This window comes from Pseudopipra pipra, chromosome 25 (genome assembly GCF_036250125.1).
Source record: "Pseudopipra pipra isolate bDixPip1 chromosome 25, bDixPip1.hap1, whole genome shotgun sequence".
In the NCBI taxonomy this organism is placed as follows: domain Eukaryota; kingdom Metazoa; phylum Chordata; class Aves; order Passeriformes; family Pipridae; genus Pseudopipra; species Pseudopipra pipra.
Genome location: NC_087573.1, coordinates 791,234 through 806,722, shown reverse-complemented (window position 1 = coordinate 806,722; position 15,489 = coordinate 791,234). Strand labels below are relative to the sequence as shown.

Here is a 15,489-nt window from a genome sequence, read left to right as displayed (position 1 = left end):
AACGCTCCAAACGCATTCCCCAGGATTAATCCTGCAGGGAATGGGCACGGCCTGGGTTCAGACCCTGTGGCTCCATCTGATCCATCCGGGCAGGCATCCTGCCCTGGGTCCCCTTTGATCCCAGTGGCATCCAGAAACCCAAGCCCAGGGACCCCGGGGGATGGCCCGGGGCTGTCACTGCCCTGATGGACAGACAGGCTGGGGTGGGGACCCGGGATGGAGCTGGGGGGTCACTGGGATCCATCCCAGAGCGATGGCACTGAGCTGTCCTGCCTGGGGACAGCAGGGCCACCCCTCTGTGCAGCCACCTCTGCTCCAGCACAGCCCCCCAGCCCCCAGACACTGCCCTGCTCTCCATCCCCCTGAACAGACCCAGAGGAGGGAGGGAGGGGAAGGCTCTGGAAGGATCCTCCGTGTGCAGCAGCCAGGAGGGCTGGACACAGGAGGGATGGACTCAGGAGGGATGGACACAGCAGGGATGGACACAGGAGGGCTGGACACAGGAGGGATGGACACAGGAGGGCTGGACACAGGAGGGATGGACACAGGAGGGCTGGACACAGGAGGGATGGACACAGCAGGGATGGACACAGGAGGGCTGGACACAGGAGGGATGGACACAGGAGGGCTGGACACAGCAGGGATGGACACAGGAGGGCTGGACACAGGAGGGATGGACACAGGAGGGCTGGACACAGGAGGGATGGACACAGGAGGGCTGGACACAGGAGGGATGGACTCAGGAGGGATGGACACAGCAGGGATGGACACAGGAGGGATGGACACAGGAGGGATGGACACAGGAGGGATGGACACAGGAGGGATGGACTCAGGAGGGCTGGACACAGGAGGGATGGACTCAGGAGGGCTGGACACAGGAGGGATGGACACAGCAGGGATGGACACAGCAGGGATGGACACAGCAGGGATGGACACAGCCCTGCCCTGTGCCTCCCACCACAGCCAGTCAGCACACTCTGGGCTGCACTGGGAGGTTCCCCAGCCCCAAAGGGGCCGTGGGGCTGCAGGGGGGAGGCAGCAGCACTGAGGGCAGGTCGGGGTGAGGGGGCAGAGCTGGGCAGTGTCTGGGGGGGCTCAGAGACCAGGGACACGGGCCCAGCTGCCCCAGCCCAGGCAGAGCTGCCAAAGCATCGTCCCCCAAGAGCCCCCAGAGTCAGAGCACAGCTCCTGGAAGCCTCTTGAAGAAAACCCCCCACACGGCCAGGAGATGAGTTTGCACTCAAGGTACCATTTTTATTTTCACATATATACATTACATAATTTAAAATACAGAGTTTTGGTGAGAGAAATGTTCTGTTTTTCAGATAAAAGCAGCCCACCGTGTCCCACACAGCCCCTTTGCTGCCCTTCAAAGGTGACCTGCAGAGAGCTCCTTCCCCACCTCCCTGCTGCTGCTGGGAGAACCTGCCTGCCTCTCCTCTCCCCCCGGGAGAAGAAGGTGTATGTACCTGTCCCTCCCCTCCAGAGCCAGTGCCAAGTGTCCTTTGCTGTCACACACCCTGTCCCCTCCTGCAGGGCTGGGAAGGAGCTGTGGGGACACTGGAACAAGGGAGGAGGAACCAGAGCTGACAGGGACAGTGTGGGTTCAAACACAGGGGAAACCTGCCGGGGTGAGGAAGGGCTGCAGGGAGAGGAGGTTCTGAGCAGCAGCTCGGGCAGATTCCTCCAACCAGAGGGAAGGAGTTGGGAGATGGTGAGATTTAAAAAGGCTCAGTAAATGAGACTCTTCCTTTGGCAGAGAGGCACCAGGAGCCACGGGGCACCTGGGGCTGTGACAGGACACAGCACCACACCCCAGTCCCACAGTCCCTGTTCAAGCTTTTTTCCACTAGTTAACCAGTGCTGGGAAGGCTGGGAGAGGTGAGAGCAGAGGGAGGTGATGCACTGAGGTCCTGAGACAATCCTCCCTGCAAATCCCCTGAGAAAACGCATCAAATGGAAATTTTTCTTTGCACTGCACCCAGTTAAAAGTTCCCTTCTCTGTCCTGGTATCCCAGACTTCACTAAGGCTCAATCCTCTACCATAAATATGAAAAATATTCTTTATTTGAAGCCTGATGGCCACACAGCTGCATTTGGTTTGCAAGGGGAAACACTTTATCTGGGAAATGAAAATAAATTATGAGCAGCAAAAGCTCTCCCCAGTCTGGGAGTGGGTCTGAAGTAGTGAATAAAAACTGATGTGCTGGGTTTTTTTCCAAGGACGTCCAAAAAGTCCTTCTGGAGACACAACCCCAGCAGAGAACCAGGCTGGAGGACGATGATTTGCCAACAGAGTGGCTGATTAGGAGAAAAGGGAAATAACGATTAGTTGTTCATTTTCATCGTGGCAAAAAGGCTCCATCTGGTGGTGTTTGCACCCAAAAAGGAGGTGAGGAGGAGGGTGGGAACTGCAGCTCACACTGGTTAGGCTGGTTCACAGCAGAGAAGAGTCTTGGACTCGAGGAAACCTCAAGCTGGGAGAAGGGGTGGCACGATGGGAAATGAAGTTGTGTGTGGAAAAATGCAAAGAAATGCACTTGCAAGGGGACAAATGAGCCCAGTGGGCCCAGGTGAGCCAGGCTGGGCTGCTCAGAGCCAGCACTGCCAGGCCACGGCAGAGCTGAGCTGCCCTGCACGGGGCAAGCACCAACACAGAGATAGAGGAAGAACAGAGTCAATATTTTAATGCCTTTCTATTAAGCACAGACCAGAGCATTCCACCAGGGAAAGGGATACTGCAGGGATAGGAGCAAGGGGATTCTCCCCTCAGGAGGACTTTGATATGGAAGCAGGTTAAAAAGTCTGTTAAAAAGAGGCAGGAACAGGAGGGGGGTGAGTGTTAAAAAAATGAAGGCTGGTCCTGCTAAGCCTGGGCAGCGAGGGGAGAGGAGGGAGCTGCCAGGGACAGCAGGGAGGTTCCTGCCCCTGAGCTCGAGGAGTAACCAGCTTAAACTCCCTGTTCTGCAAAAGTCAGGGAGCTTTGGGGATGGGAGAGTGGAGCTTCCCTCCCTCCCCCAAAAATCCCACTCAAGCATCACCAGGAATGGAACAAGGTCAAGTCACTGCCCTGGGGCAGCCGGGGGTGGGATGCAGCCCCAGTGCCCCCCACTGATAGCCAGGGAGGACAACTGGTCACAGCTGGGCTGCTCCTGAGCCAGCACCCGCTGAGTGACCCCCAGCAGAACTGGTGGGTGGGCAGGAAAACCCCCCTGTCCCCACCAGAGAGCACCCACAGGCTTTTAGTGTTTGGGAACCTGCTGGTGCTTCCCAGGGGAGCCAGCACAGAGCCCCTGAGCTCGGGGGGGCTGTGAGGCTGCACCCCAGCCCTGCACCCTCTGAGCCCTGGGGAGCTGCAGGGCTCCAGGCCCGGGCTGGGGCAGGGAACTCCTGCCAGAGGAGGGGCAGGAGGAGTGTTCCTATAGAAAGGGGTCGGGTGTCTGTTAAAAAGCTGGAGAAGGCTCAAGTCCTGGGCTCAGGAGCAGAGGGGATGTGAAGCAGCCCCACATGGGCTTACAGACCAACTGTAGCAGCCAGGGCTCAGACACAGGGGGGGTCTGGGCTGGGGCTGTCAGCAATGGGGGGCTCTGCACCTGCCCCAGGGGTGCACGAGACCCTACACACACACACACACACTCAGAGGCATTGCCATCACACCTCTGCTCCTCCTGAGGACCTGGGGGTCCCAGCAATGCCCCAGCACAGTCAGGCCCCATCCTCAGCAGCTTGTTGAGGCACCAAAAAGACAACAAAGAGGAGCCCCCCCATCCCCTACTTCCCTCCGTGGCTCCTGGGGATGCAGAGACCCCGGGCCCTGTGGTGGGAGGGGGTCCAACCACCTCTCTCCAGCTCTCTCTCGGGGGCTCCTCGAATCCCCCTCTCCTGGCAGACAGAGCAGAGAACGGAGAGAGCTCTGGGCCAGACCCCCCAGCCCTGCCCCCCTCAGAGCCTGAAGAAGCGTCGTACCACCAAGTGCCCCACCACGACCAGGGCCACCACCAGCATGTACTTCATGTAAACATTGTCCAGGTCCAGCACAGCCACCTGGAGGGAGCAGAGACCAGGGTCGGTCCTGCTGGAGCCGGGCTGCTGTGCTGCCTGAGCCCCCAGAGACCCCCAGACCCTCAGCACATCCCCTGCTCCCCCAGAGACCCCCAGACCCTCAGCACATCCCCTGCTCCCCCAGAGACCCCCAGCCTCTGCTCCCCCAGAGACCCCCAGACCCTCAGCACAGCTCCTGCTCCCCCAGAGACCCCCAGACCCTCAGCACAGCTCCTGCTCCCCCAGGAACCCCCAGACCCCCAGCACAGCTCCTGCTTCCCCAGAGACCCCCAGACCCTCAGCATAGCTCCTGCTCCCCCAGTGACCCTCAGACCCCCAGAACAGCCTCTGCTCCCCCAGAGACCCCCAGACCCGCAGCACAGCTCCTGCTCCCCCAGGAACCCCCAGACCCTCAGCACAGCTCCTGCTTCCCCAGAGACCCCCAGACCCTCAGCACAGCTCCTGCTCCCCCAGAGACCCCCAGACCCTCAGCACAGCTCCTGCTCCCCCAGAGACCCTCAGACCCTCAGCACAGCTCCTGCTCCCCCAGAGACCCCCAGACCCCTGGTATAGCTCCTGCTCCCCCAGAGACCCTCAGACCCCCAGCACAGCTCCTGCTCCCCCAGGAACCCCCAGACCCCCGGCACAGCTCCTGCTCCATCGAGGACCTGCCAGCCCCCCAGGACAGCTCCTGCTCCCCCAGAGACCCCCAGACCCCTGGCACAGCTCCTGCTCCCCCAGGAACCCCCAGACCCCCGGCACAGCTCCTGCTCCATTGAGGACCTGCCAGCCCCCCAGGACAGCCCCTGCTCCCCCCTGCTCCCCCGGCAGCCCCTGCCCTGCTCACCCATCCTCCCTGCTGGGCGATCCAGCGGGTGATGTGCTGCTGCACCATGAACTCCACGACGTAGCGGGCGATGCGGCGCAGGAAGCCGGGGAGGCCGTGCTGGAACACGTGCATGGCCATGCGGTACCCGAAGCTCAGCAGGGCGATCACCCGGCCCCAGTTGATGCCGCTCTCGAAGAGGCTGGAACAGAGCCCGGGGGGTGCTGAGTCCCTGCTCAGGTCCCCCAGCTCAGATCCCCCAGCTCGGATCCCCCAGCTCAGTACCTGGAGCCATCCCAGAGCTGCCCAGCCCAAGGGAGCTCGAGAGGCACGGGAGGCACAGGTGGGACAGGAGGAAACAGCCCCAGAGTTGCACCAGGGGAGGTGCAGGTTGGATATTGGGGAGAGTTTTTTCACTGAAAGGGTTGTCCAGCCCTGGCACAGAACAGTGGTGGAGTCACCATCCCTGGATAGATTTAAAGGCCACATGGATGTGGCACTTGGGGTTTAATGGTGGTTTTGGCAGTGCTGGGGGAATAGTTGTACTTAATGACCTTAGAGGGCTTTTCCAACTCAAACAGTTCTGTGATTCTGTGGTTGCAGGGCTGGGAATGCTGCACCAGTCCTTGAGGCTCATCCCAGCCACACAGACATGGTGATTTTGTGGCTGGAAGAGGCTCCCAAATGTGTCTACTCCAGGGTCTGGCTGCTGAGGGCAGGTTTGACACTGATTTATCTAGACTGGTTTTTGAAGGTGTTTTTCCTGGTTTCCAGCAAAGCAAGCGAGAAGGGAATAGAAAATAAAAGAGAGTAGACTGAGGCCCTGTGTTTCAACCTGCTGCCCTGTTCTGGTGGTGCCTGCACTGCTCCCTGCAGAGCCTTGGCACAGGTATGGAGGGAGAGGGGAGTTAGAGCCCTGGAGGGAGCAGAGAACAGGGAGAGGGACAGGGGTTATTTTACCTGAGTGCGTTACCGCCTCAGCCAGCGCGGCTTCCCGGGCAGGGGAGCAGGAAAAGGACAGAAGAGAAGCAGTTAGACACAAACACTGAGAGGGGGCTGTGCAGAGCCAGGGGTGCTCAGAGGAGCCATGGGAACACAGAGAGCCCTCCTGCCTCTGCCTCCTGCCCGAGCCCGGGCAAACAAAGGAGTGTGCAGTGTCCTGGTGTCCCTGCAGCCACACGGGGTGGGCACTGCAGCCCTGGCTGCCACCTCGGTCAGAGCTGTACCTCAGGCACTGCAGGTCTGTCCCTCACTCACCTGTGGCTGTGCTTTGGGAGGGGGAGCTGGATGTGCAGCACCTGCACAAGCTCTACCAGCCTGTGGAGAATCCCCCATCCTGAGGGATCCCTGCTCCATGTGGACCAGGCTGGATGTGGCCCTGAGCAGCCTGATCTAGTGAGTGGCATCCCTGCCCATGGAGGGGGGTTGGAATGAGATGATCTTCAAGGTCCCTCCCAACCCAAACCATTCTGTGATTCCATGACTCCTGTGACCACACCAAAGGCAGTGAGAACTGTTCCCTCCCCACATCCTGTGGCTGCGTTTGTGCCTCTGGCAGCCAGACTCCTCGGGATGTCCCAGCCTGGAGCAGGCAGCAGCAGGACCAGCAGCAGCTCTGCCTTGGCCCAGGGCTGGTTGTGCCCCTGAAGGGGCACCAGGACATTCACTTGGCTACGGATGCACGGGCACATCCCCCAGGCTGTCTGACCCCAGTCAGCTCCTGCAAGGACTGAGGTGCCTGTCAGGGGAAGACTGTCCTAGCAAGGCACAGGAGGAGGAGCAGACAGGCAGGAAACACAGAAACAGTCAGGGTGGGCTCACTGGGAGCTCGGCCCAGGGGCAGTGGGTGAAGCTTGAACAGACAGAGCCTGTGTGCTGGGACAGTCCCTGTGTGCTGGGACACACTTTGTGTGCTGGGACGGTCCCTGTGTGCTGGGACCATCCCTGTGTGCTGGGATCATCCCTGTGTGCTGGGACAGTCCCTGTGTGCTGGGATCATCCCTGTGTGCTGGGACCATCCCTGTGTGCTGGGACCATCCCTGTGTGCTGGGACCATCCCTGTGTGCTGGGACAGTCCCTGTGTGCTGGGACAGTCCCTGTGTGCTGGGACAGAGCCAGAGAGGGGGAGAGGGTTTGGCTGACAGCACCGCACCCGTCTGCCCCCCCTTCCCTGCTCAGCTGCAGGAGAAGGCTCCCCCTGCCAGGGCCTCACCTGGAGGCGATCTTGGTGAAGTGCTCGTAGGCGTTGGCCGCCGTGGGCTGCAGGGTGTCCAGCATGGTGCGGAACTCGGCGTCGTAGCGCCTGTAAATGTCGTCCCCGATGATGGCCAAGCGCTGCCCCACCTGGCTCCCGGTGCTGCCGGGGGAACAGGGGTCAGTGTGGCCGAGCAGGACTGAGGGGGAGCTCTGGCTCGGGATGGGCAGAGGGACGTGCACGGGGTTGGTGCCAGGGATTTACCTCTCCACGTCCTGCTGGATTTGCTCGATCTCCGGGTCTGGGGGCACCTCCGCCCCTCTCTCCTCCCTCTCCTGCCGGTAGCGGTAGAAGGCATAGCTCCGAAACACCTCCTCTGCCTCCGCTGCCACTCGGGCTTCTACAGACACGGGAGGGAGAAAAGTCAAGGGAGAAGCTCATCGTCCCCCTTTCCCAAGTTGGAAAGAGACCATTCCCTCATTTTCAACCTAAATTTGTGCCATTTGTATTAACAGCTGCCTTTTGCAGTAAACCCAAAAAACACCCAACAGAAGTTAGGCCTCAGAAAAATAATTTTGAAGCCAGTTGTGCTCCTGGGGGCACAGCCCACCTTTGGAATCCAGTTTCGGCAAGAGGCAGCCCTGGGACTGTCACAACACAAACCAGATGTTGGAGCACTTGGCAGCTCTCCCACCTCTCGATAAGGACATTGCTCAGCACAAACGATTCAGGAATCTCAGATCCCAGCTCGGACTGGAGGCGAAGCTCAGCCTGGTGCTGCCCATCAGCCCTCAGCAAACAATCCTGGGCTTCAGCGTCACCGAGGGCTGTGCCCTTGTGTGGCAGGAACAACTGGTGTCCCCCCACGGGCACATCTGTGATGGCTCCAGCCCCACACGTGTCCCTGTGCCCAAACAACCTTCTCCAGCCCCACACGTGTCCCTGTGCCCACACTGCCCAGGGATGTGCCCAGGACCTGCCCCTCTGGAGCAGGGAGCCCCTGGCCAGGCAGTCTGGCCCCGTGGTGACCGATACCTTATCACACACGTCCCATGGCTCTGGGGAAATTCCCTGCTCTGTCACGGGATGTCTTGGATCAGAGCTCAGTTTCGGTGGCTCCAGAATCCCTGTGGGCTGGGGCAGCAGCTCCCAAACAAGTGTCAGCCCCGCAGAGCCACCCCACAGGCTCAGGGAGCTGGCCCTGAGGGAGCACTGACACTGTTCTTCCCAGTATCTTTTCCAGTTTGAAGGGGACAGGAGTGCTGGGGCTGGGTCAGAGCTCGGCTCCTTTGGCAGAGCATCACCCTCAGGGTGGAGATTCACAGACACAACTGGGGTGCAAAGCCAGGGCAAGGTGCTGCCTGGGGGAAGGTCAGGAGTGGAGGATCCTGCAGGACTGTGGGTTTGGGGGATTGTCCTGCCAGGCTGGTGACAGCAGGTCCAGCAGGTCCAGCAGTGCAGCTCACTGCAGCCAACCCAGCTAAAACCCCATCCCACCATCCCAGGGTATCCAGACTGGCCAAGCAGCTCTGCAGCAACGGGAATCTGCATTTCCAACCTGAGATGTTCCTGCCTGAGCAATGTCCTGGGGCTGGGAAGTGAGGACCTGGCCTGTTGGACACAGCTGTCCTGGCCATGCTGCCCCACAGACCCCGTACCCAGGTCCCCCCAACACACCACTGCCCTGCCTGGAGAGTTTTTCTGGCTGGTCCCATCTCGGTGCTCCAGAGGGCTGTGGGGACAGGACAGGGCCTGTCGTGCTCAGGTTACACCGACTCCAGGTTGGGTAAACAGAGGGAAGTGACAAACCCCATGCTGTGTTTTCAGGGCGTTGGTTTTTGTTTTGCAGAAACGGGTTTATTTGCTGGCAAACAGATGTTACCCTCTGGGAAGCAGAGGAGCCCGTGAAGGCTCCCCTGAGAAAAGGAAAGTGACTGACTCAGACTTTCAGGGAGAGGAGGGTTACACTGCCAGACAGAAGAGGAAATTGGTGCGCTAAAAAAAAAAACTGGTTTAATTACATCAGGTGCTATTTTTAGTAACACAAAAATAGGAGAACAGACACACATTTGCTTTGGGTCACAATGATAACAAACCAAACCCTGGAGGGTCACAATGATAACAAAGCAAATCCTCGAGCAGCAGATAAATCTCTTCTGCATCCAAAGATAAGCAAACAGAACCCCAAATGAAATCCAGGCTCAACCCCTGTGACAAAAGCCTCCTTCCACCCTGCAATCCCACAGCACATGCTGGTGAAATCTGCACATTCCTGCTGCCACTGGAGCCCACAAGGCTTCTGCCTAAGAGGCATGCAGGATTCCTCTGGAATCCTCCAAATTCCAGAGGAACCTCCTGAGTTTTGGGAGGCAGAGGGATGCCAGGAAGGCTCTTAAGTGCCTGCAAGCAAACAAGAACTGTGACTGTGACCCAGCGTGGTCAGAGCTCAGGGCCTGACCCTCTCACTGGTTTTCACTTCAGTGTCTCATTTTCCTCAACAGGAAACCAGCACATGCAAACCATGCTCCTGTTTGGGTATTTTCATCCTCCTGGACTTCAGCATGGGGAAGGATGGGGTAGTTTTCCTTCCAGTGTAATCACAGGATCTGGCACAAATGGGACTCTGAGGTGGACAGGAGACCAGGCAATACCAGAGCACAAACAGCTCTGTCAGGCACCCAAAGGGTTCGGGGCAGCTCCCAGCCCCTGGTATTGGCAGAGCTGACTCAGCTGGTTCACATCTCACCTGCCCAACAGGTCAAGGAGTCACCGTGTTCCACAGCAGCATTTTATCATTTGGGGATGAAATGGGAGCTGAGGGTTTTCCCAGGTTCCTTTTGGCCCCGTTCCCAGTTTTTCACACCCATCAGTGTGAAATGGTGTGGCACAGTCTGCTGGGCTGGGCTCACACACGGCCAGACTGACCCACTCCTGGTGGGCTGCAGCTCATCCCACAGCTCTGCCAGGCCCAGGAGAGCCAGTGTCACCCGCAGGGACAGACCCTGAGAGCGAGTGCCCGAGACCAGGGGGTGCTTTCCTCTGGGATTCAAACACCAAGCACCTCCTGCTCTCTCAGGGAAGGGAAAGTAAAAACACCCCAGGCACCAGCGTGTCCTGTCCAGCAGCTCCCTGCACATCCCCATGCCCTTCAATCCCCCCTTGCTTCCACCACACTAATCCAATGCCAAGCACAGAATCCTTGGCTGGTTTGGGTGGGAAGGGACCTTAAAGCTCGCCCAGTGCCAACCCCCTGCCGTGGGCAGGGACACCTGCCACTAGACCAGTTTGCCTCCAGCCCTGTCCAGCCTGGCATCTCCCAAAAGCACCGAGCACGTGCTCTCCCAGTTCAGTTCAGCAAGGTAGCACAGATTTGTTATCCCAGCCTTGCAAAGGGCCCTGGAGGAAGGAAATCCCGTCTTAGCAAAGCAACACAGCAGGGAATGAAAAAAAATAAGTAAAGGGTTTAAACTCCTTCGTCCCCTGAACGTCCCAGCAGCTCCTTACCTGGGTTGAGCTCCTGGGATGACCTGTGCCTGTCGCTGCCCTGGCGTCCGTGGGCCCGTGGGGGGTCACCATCGTTCCCTGAGGCCATTGCAGGGGGATGCTTGGGAATGTCAGCGGCACCTGGAACACCACGGTGGGGGTCAGTGAGTGGCCTGAGCAGCCGGCAGGACCCCTGGAGCCCTGCAGCCCCTCAGCCCCTCACAGCCCGGGGAAGTGCTCGGAGGAGTGGGAACGCTGCTGTTATCCTCTGCCAGAGCCCTGGCCCCTCCCTGCCTGGCACACTCATCCCTCGATCTACCTACGAAAGAATTCTGCTTAGTCCTTTGCAGTGGATTTCTCCTCTTTGAGGTTTTTTATCAGTGATGTCATTTGCCAAAAAAGGACAATTCCCTACCATGCCTCCTGAGCACTTTCTCGCTTTTGCCAGGAAAAGGTTCCTTCCCTCTCTGCGTGGGTTTGCTGCAGCTCTTTCCGCCCTGAAATGATGCAACCCCACACTTCCTGAGCCCAGAGCAGAGTGCACCTGCAGGGCTTCACCCGGGGCTGAGAGGAAATGAAATGAGAACCACACGCACGGCCCATCCTGCCCCTGAAGGTCACGGGTGTCCTAAACCCAGACCTGCAGTTCAGGGCTTGGGGCAGCTCCTTCACCCTCAGCACCAGGGTTTGCAGAGAAGGGAGAGAGGCCACACGGTTCCAGTCAGGATTAACAGGGATCACAGCAGCTCCTTGCCTGCAGTCTGACATGCCAGTGTGTGTTCCCAGGCCAGACTTCTGCAGGGTTGAACTAATGGCTTTCCTGATTTGCAGCAGGTCTGAGCTCATGAATAAGATAAAATTCATGACATTGACACCCAGAAATTTAAATAAAGAAAGTGCTGGGTATGGATAAATAACCACCTACATCAATGGTAGAAGTGCAACACGTGGGTCAAGCTCACAGCCTCACACTGAAGATTGCTCAGAAGAAAAAATAGATGGATGCTGCCAGCAGTAATGGGAAGTACAGCCTGCACTCCAGTGGGATGGGGGCTGGAATCACAGAGCTGCTTGGGAGCCCGAGCCCTGGTGACACACGATGGAGATGGGTTTTTTTCCTACATGCTTCAGAGGACAGGAGGACTGGATTTCCCATTTCCTCCCCAAGCTCAAACATCCCCATCCAAGGATGGACGAAAAAACAACAAAAAAAATGATGAGGATCATCAGCTGAGACCAAGAGCAGATCTTTGGAGAGAGCTGGCTCCCACTTGCCCAGATCAGCAGAGACCCAGGCTCCAGAGCTGCCTCTCTCCTTGCTCTTGGAATCACAGGATTCCCTGCTCTGGGATGATGCAGAGAGCTCGAGGAGTGCCTGAGTGGATGCAGGTGCCCATCCCCTCCTCCACTGAGGAAGCCTCGGGAGCTTCCTCCACTGCCACCCCAGTCCCTGGGTGGGCCCAGCAAGGCTGTGGCTGAGCCCCTGCCCTGGCAGGGCTCGGTGCTGCTCGGGGGGAGCAGCCTGGCAGCAGCTCTCTGGAGCTCTCAAGTGGGCCCAGCACCCAGACGCAGATGACTCATGATTTTCAAGCTTGCATTTGGCCAACCCTTTGAACCCCGTGAGAACTTTCGGTTTTGGTTTCCTCCTGGGTTCTTGCAGCACTCTCTTCTCTTCTCTTCTCTTCTCTTGTGACACAACCCTCTGCAGCCTCGTGCTCACACACCCCTGGGACCAGCAGTGCTGTCGGTCCCCAACCACTGCCCGCACCAAACTCCCACTGCTGCCAACCTGTGAATGCCCAGCACAGCTCTCTGCCCACCTCTGCTGGGGGCAAAGTGTCTCAGACCATCCCCTCCAGGACCCAGAGTGCTGCTGCTCCTCCTGCCTCCCAGCCCCCTCGATGTGCCCCATTCCCCTTTGTCATGAGAGCAAGGAAGGGTGTGAAGCAGGAAATGACACCCACAGACTGAGACAGCCCAAGGCTGCAGAAAATGAAAACTCTCCAGGACTTGAGACAGGGCTCAAGGGAGTGTTTTGGGGAAGCTGCAGGTCACTGAGAGCAAGGTCTGATCCACTCTACAAGGTGTTTTGGTCTTGTAGGAGGCTGCAAAATGTTAAGAGCAGCAGCCAGCACCTGAGGTGTGGGTTTAGCTACACCTCCAAGGTGGCACAGGGCTCTTATCTTTATTAAAGAGCACATGCCATGCAAAGAATGAGCCTTCCCGGAACCCACCAGCCTTCCCCAATAAAACAAAGACCTTTGCCTCCAACTGTTTCTCATTTCACCCTCGTCTCCTCTTCTTAAAGACCTCTGACCCATTCCTGTGTGTCTTTGTAGCACACCCACCACTTCATCCAACTTTCCTTGGGAGGAAAAAATCCCCACTTTCCTTTGGAGGATGAAGTTGGATGAAGTGGTGGGTGTGCTACAAAGACACACAGGAAATGTGTCAAAGGCCTTTAAGAAGAGGAGACCTCGAGAGTGAAACTTTCCTCCAAAGGAAAGTTCCCGGGCCCTGGGTGCAGGGAAGATGGCAGGGCTGGCCCAGAGAGGGAGCACAGCCCCTGTGGCCAAGCCCAGCCAGGGGCTCCGAAGTCTGCCCCTGACACGGTGTGAAGATCCTGTTCCAGGAAATGCACGGAGCATCCTCTGGGACGGGTCTGGCCCTGGGCCATGGGAGAGATTCCATCCCAGCGTGCAGGGCAGCGACCCCTCCCCGGGACAGAGACCCCGCGGGACGCCGTGCCCGCTGCCAGCCCTGCCCGGCCAGCACGGAGCCAGCCCCGCTGCCCCCGCCTGCCCTGGCACAGCAAACAGGTCAGTCTGTTCGGTTTGGTGGCCCCACGGAGGGCAGACGACCCCAGCAGAGGCAGCCACGGTCCCCCCGCACCCGAGCGCGTGTGCGGAGGTCCCCGCGGGGACAGCACGGCCACACGTGCCGTGTCCGAGCCGCGGCGGGACGGGTGTCACCCCCTGGGTGGGGTGTCACCCCCCCTGGGCAGGGCACAGCTCTGCCCACCGCTGTCCCCTGTCCCCTCGGGGATGCCGGCACAGGGATGTCGGGCGTGGCTGTCACGGCCGCGGCCTCGCGAGGCGGGAAAAAAAACCAACTGGAGAAAATACGGTTTAAAAAGGAGAAATTCCCTCTCTAGGGCAGCGATCCGCCCTGGGCGGGACCTCCAGCCCCGGCCCGGCCGTTGTCCGCCCAGCCGCGGCTGCCGAGGTACCACCGCGCGCTTTATCCCTGTCCCGGGATGCGGCCCCGGCTCTGTCACCCCTCCCGCCCCCGGGATCCCCCGCGGAGTCCCTGCGGCTGCCGGTGCATCCCTGCCCGTCCCAGCCGGGCCCGGAGAACAGAGATAACCCATCCCGGGGGAGCCTGGGGAGGGGGCGAGGGGGTTCCCCCGCGACTCACCGTGTCCCGGGGCGCTACCGCATCCCGGCCGGGAGCCGCTCCATCCCGCCGCCTCCCTTCCTGCCTCCCGCCCGGAGCGCGGCGGGGAGAAAGGAAGCGAGCGGGGCCGGGGAGGAGGAGGGAAAAGAAGAAGAGGAAAAAAAAACAACAAGTAGAAACCCAGCCCCGGACCATAGACGCGGGCGGCTCCGGCTCAGCTCCCTCTAGAGGCACCAACCCCGGCGCGGGGCAGCGCCGAGCACCGCGGGGGCTCCTCGGGGGGCTCCGGGGGAACCTGAGGCACCGCCCGGCCGCGGGGTTTGGGGGCTGCCCTGCGCTGCGGGGATGGCACCGCACACCCCGTCCCATCCCGGCACTCTGCTCGTCGTGCTGCCCCGGGAGCCTTCGGCGTCTCCCTGGGCTCTCCAGTGGTTTTCTGACCTTTTCCTCAAGGCTGCACCTCAAGGTTTGCCCTCTGCCAGGTTCCCGAAGGAGCCCCGTTACAGTCCCTGCTGGAGCATTTCTGGCTTCCAGGAGGAAACTTGTGTTGACCCACCAGAAAAAAAGCCACCGGTGGCAGAGCTGGTTCACACCAAGTGCCTTAGGAAATTTGAAATCCACTGAAAAATCCCAGCAGCTGGAAGGAGGGGGTGTGATTCACCGCGGGGAGCGAGAGAGCTGCAGTGCTGAGGGTTCAGCGATCTGCCCCGGCTGCTCTTCCTCTCCTTGGGAGCTGCCAGGGGCGCTGCTGGGGCTGCAAAGGGCCAGATAAGCAGAGGTTTGGGGCCGGTACAGACGCCTGACTGCTGCTTATCACACCTGCCTGTCCAGCGGCAGGAGCTCTGTGTGTGCCCTCGGGGATGTTCCCTGCCCCAGAGCCAGAGATTTCTGAGCTCTTGGCTTACTTGGCTGAGCTTTTCCATGGAAAATGGGCCCCTGGCTGCAGAGGGTCCTGCCCTGGCTCCCTTGGAGGTGGGGGTTGCTGGGCATGTGGCCTTGGCAGACCCTGCTGAGGGTGGTGGCTGCACTGACACAGTGGAAAGCTGGATGTGGAGGGAGAAGCAAAGGACACCCACAGTGACTGTGGGAACAGGGGCTGGGAGAGAGGTGCCCTGGCCAGAGGTGGCTTTCAGGGAGGTAAAACAATCACAGAGCAGAGGGAGGTGAGGGATCAGCTAAGGGGGACTGTCCCCACCAGCCTGGTACCAAGGGCTCTGCCTTCCTCCCAGGGGCACCCACTGAGAAGCTCCTGGACCTGGTGGGGGTCCAGCTCCCACCACCAATCCCAATTCTGAGTTGATTTCAGAGGTAAATGTGGCTGTTTGGGTCTGATGTCCCTGACTGTGGGTGACTGATCTGTGCTGGTGGTGGTTGTTCCTGTGCACACCTGGTGTGATGTGTGGCCAGGTTTAAGCTGTTCCTCTACTGCAGAACAAGTCCTGGGCTTCTCCCCACCACACCCACATCAATCCAGGCTGTTCCTGAGCCCCACCACCATTTCAGATTTAGCATCCCCCAGAATTACCTCATTAGGTGACAGCTCTGGTGA

The 15,489-nt window shown here is 59.4% G+C and overlaps 2 protein-coding genes and 1 long non-coding RNA gene across 5 annotated transcripts in view; 2 read left to right on the top strand and 1 right to left on the bottom strand.

The window, feature by feature from the left end:
* ITPR3 (inositol 1,4,5-trisphosphate receptor type 3) overlaps positions 1 to 15,489 on the top strand; it is a 92,580-nt gene that overhangs the window by 26,181 nt on the left and 50,910 nt on the right. The window lies entirely within an intron of this gene.
* Positions 1,230 to 14,064, bottom strand: BAK1 (BCL2 antagonist/killer 1). The gene is made up of 6 exons (XM_064636069.1): positions 13,962 to 14,064; positions 10,566 to 10,685; positions 7,326 to 7,461; positions 7,080 to 7,223; positions 4,889 to 5,069; positions 1,230 to 4,044 (listed from the first exon to the last, which is right to left on the bottom strand). The coding sequence occupies exons 2-6, from the start codon at positions 10,651 to 10,653 to the stop codon at positions 3,943 to 3,945; spliced, it is 651 nt and encodes a 216-aa protein (XP_064492139.1). The 5' UTR covers positions 10,654 to 10,685; positions 13,962 to 14,064; the 3' UTR covers positions 1,230 to 3,942.
* LOC135402693 (uncharacterized) lies at positions 6,281 to 9,125 on the top strand. Its single transcript, XR_010425212.1, has 2 exons — positions 6,281 to 6,601; positions 8,911 to 9,125. It is a non-coding gene; the product is annotated as an uncharacterized LOC135402693 (long non-coding RNA).

What these genes read in the sequence shown, in the direction of transcription:
- BAK1 (XM_064636069.1), bottom strand. Translation starts at nt 10,653, where the DNA reads ATGGCCTCAGGGAACGATGGTGACCCCCCACGGGCCCACGGACGCCAG. An exon ending in ATCCCAGGAGCTCAACCCAG is followed by an intron (nt 7,462 to 10,565) that starts GTAAGGAGCTGC and finishes CCGTGTCTGTAG; the next exon opens with AAGCCCGAGTGGCAGCGGAG. An exon ending in TCGCCCAGCAGGGAGGATGG is followed by an intron (nt 4,045 to 4,888) that starts GTGAGCAGGGCA and finishes TGCTCCCTCCAG; the next exon opens with GTGGCTGTGCTGGACCTGGA.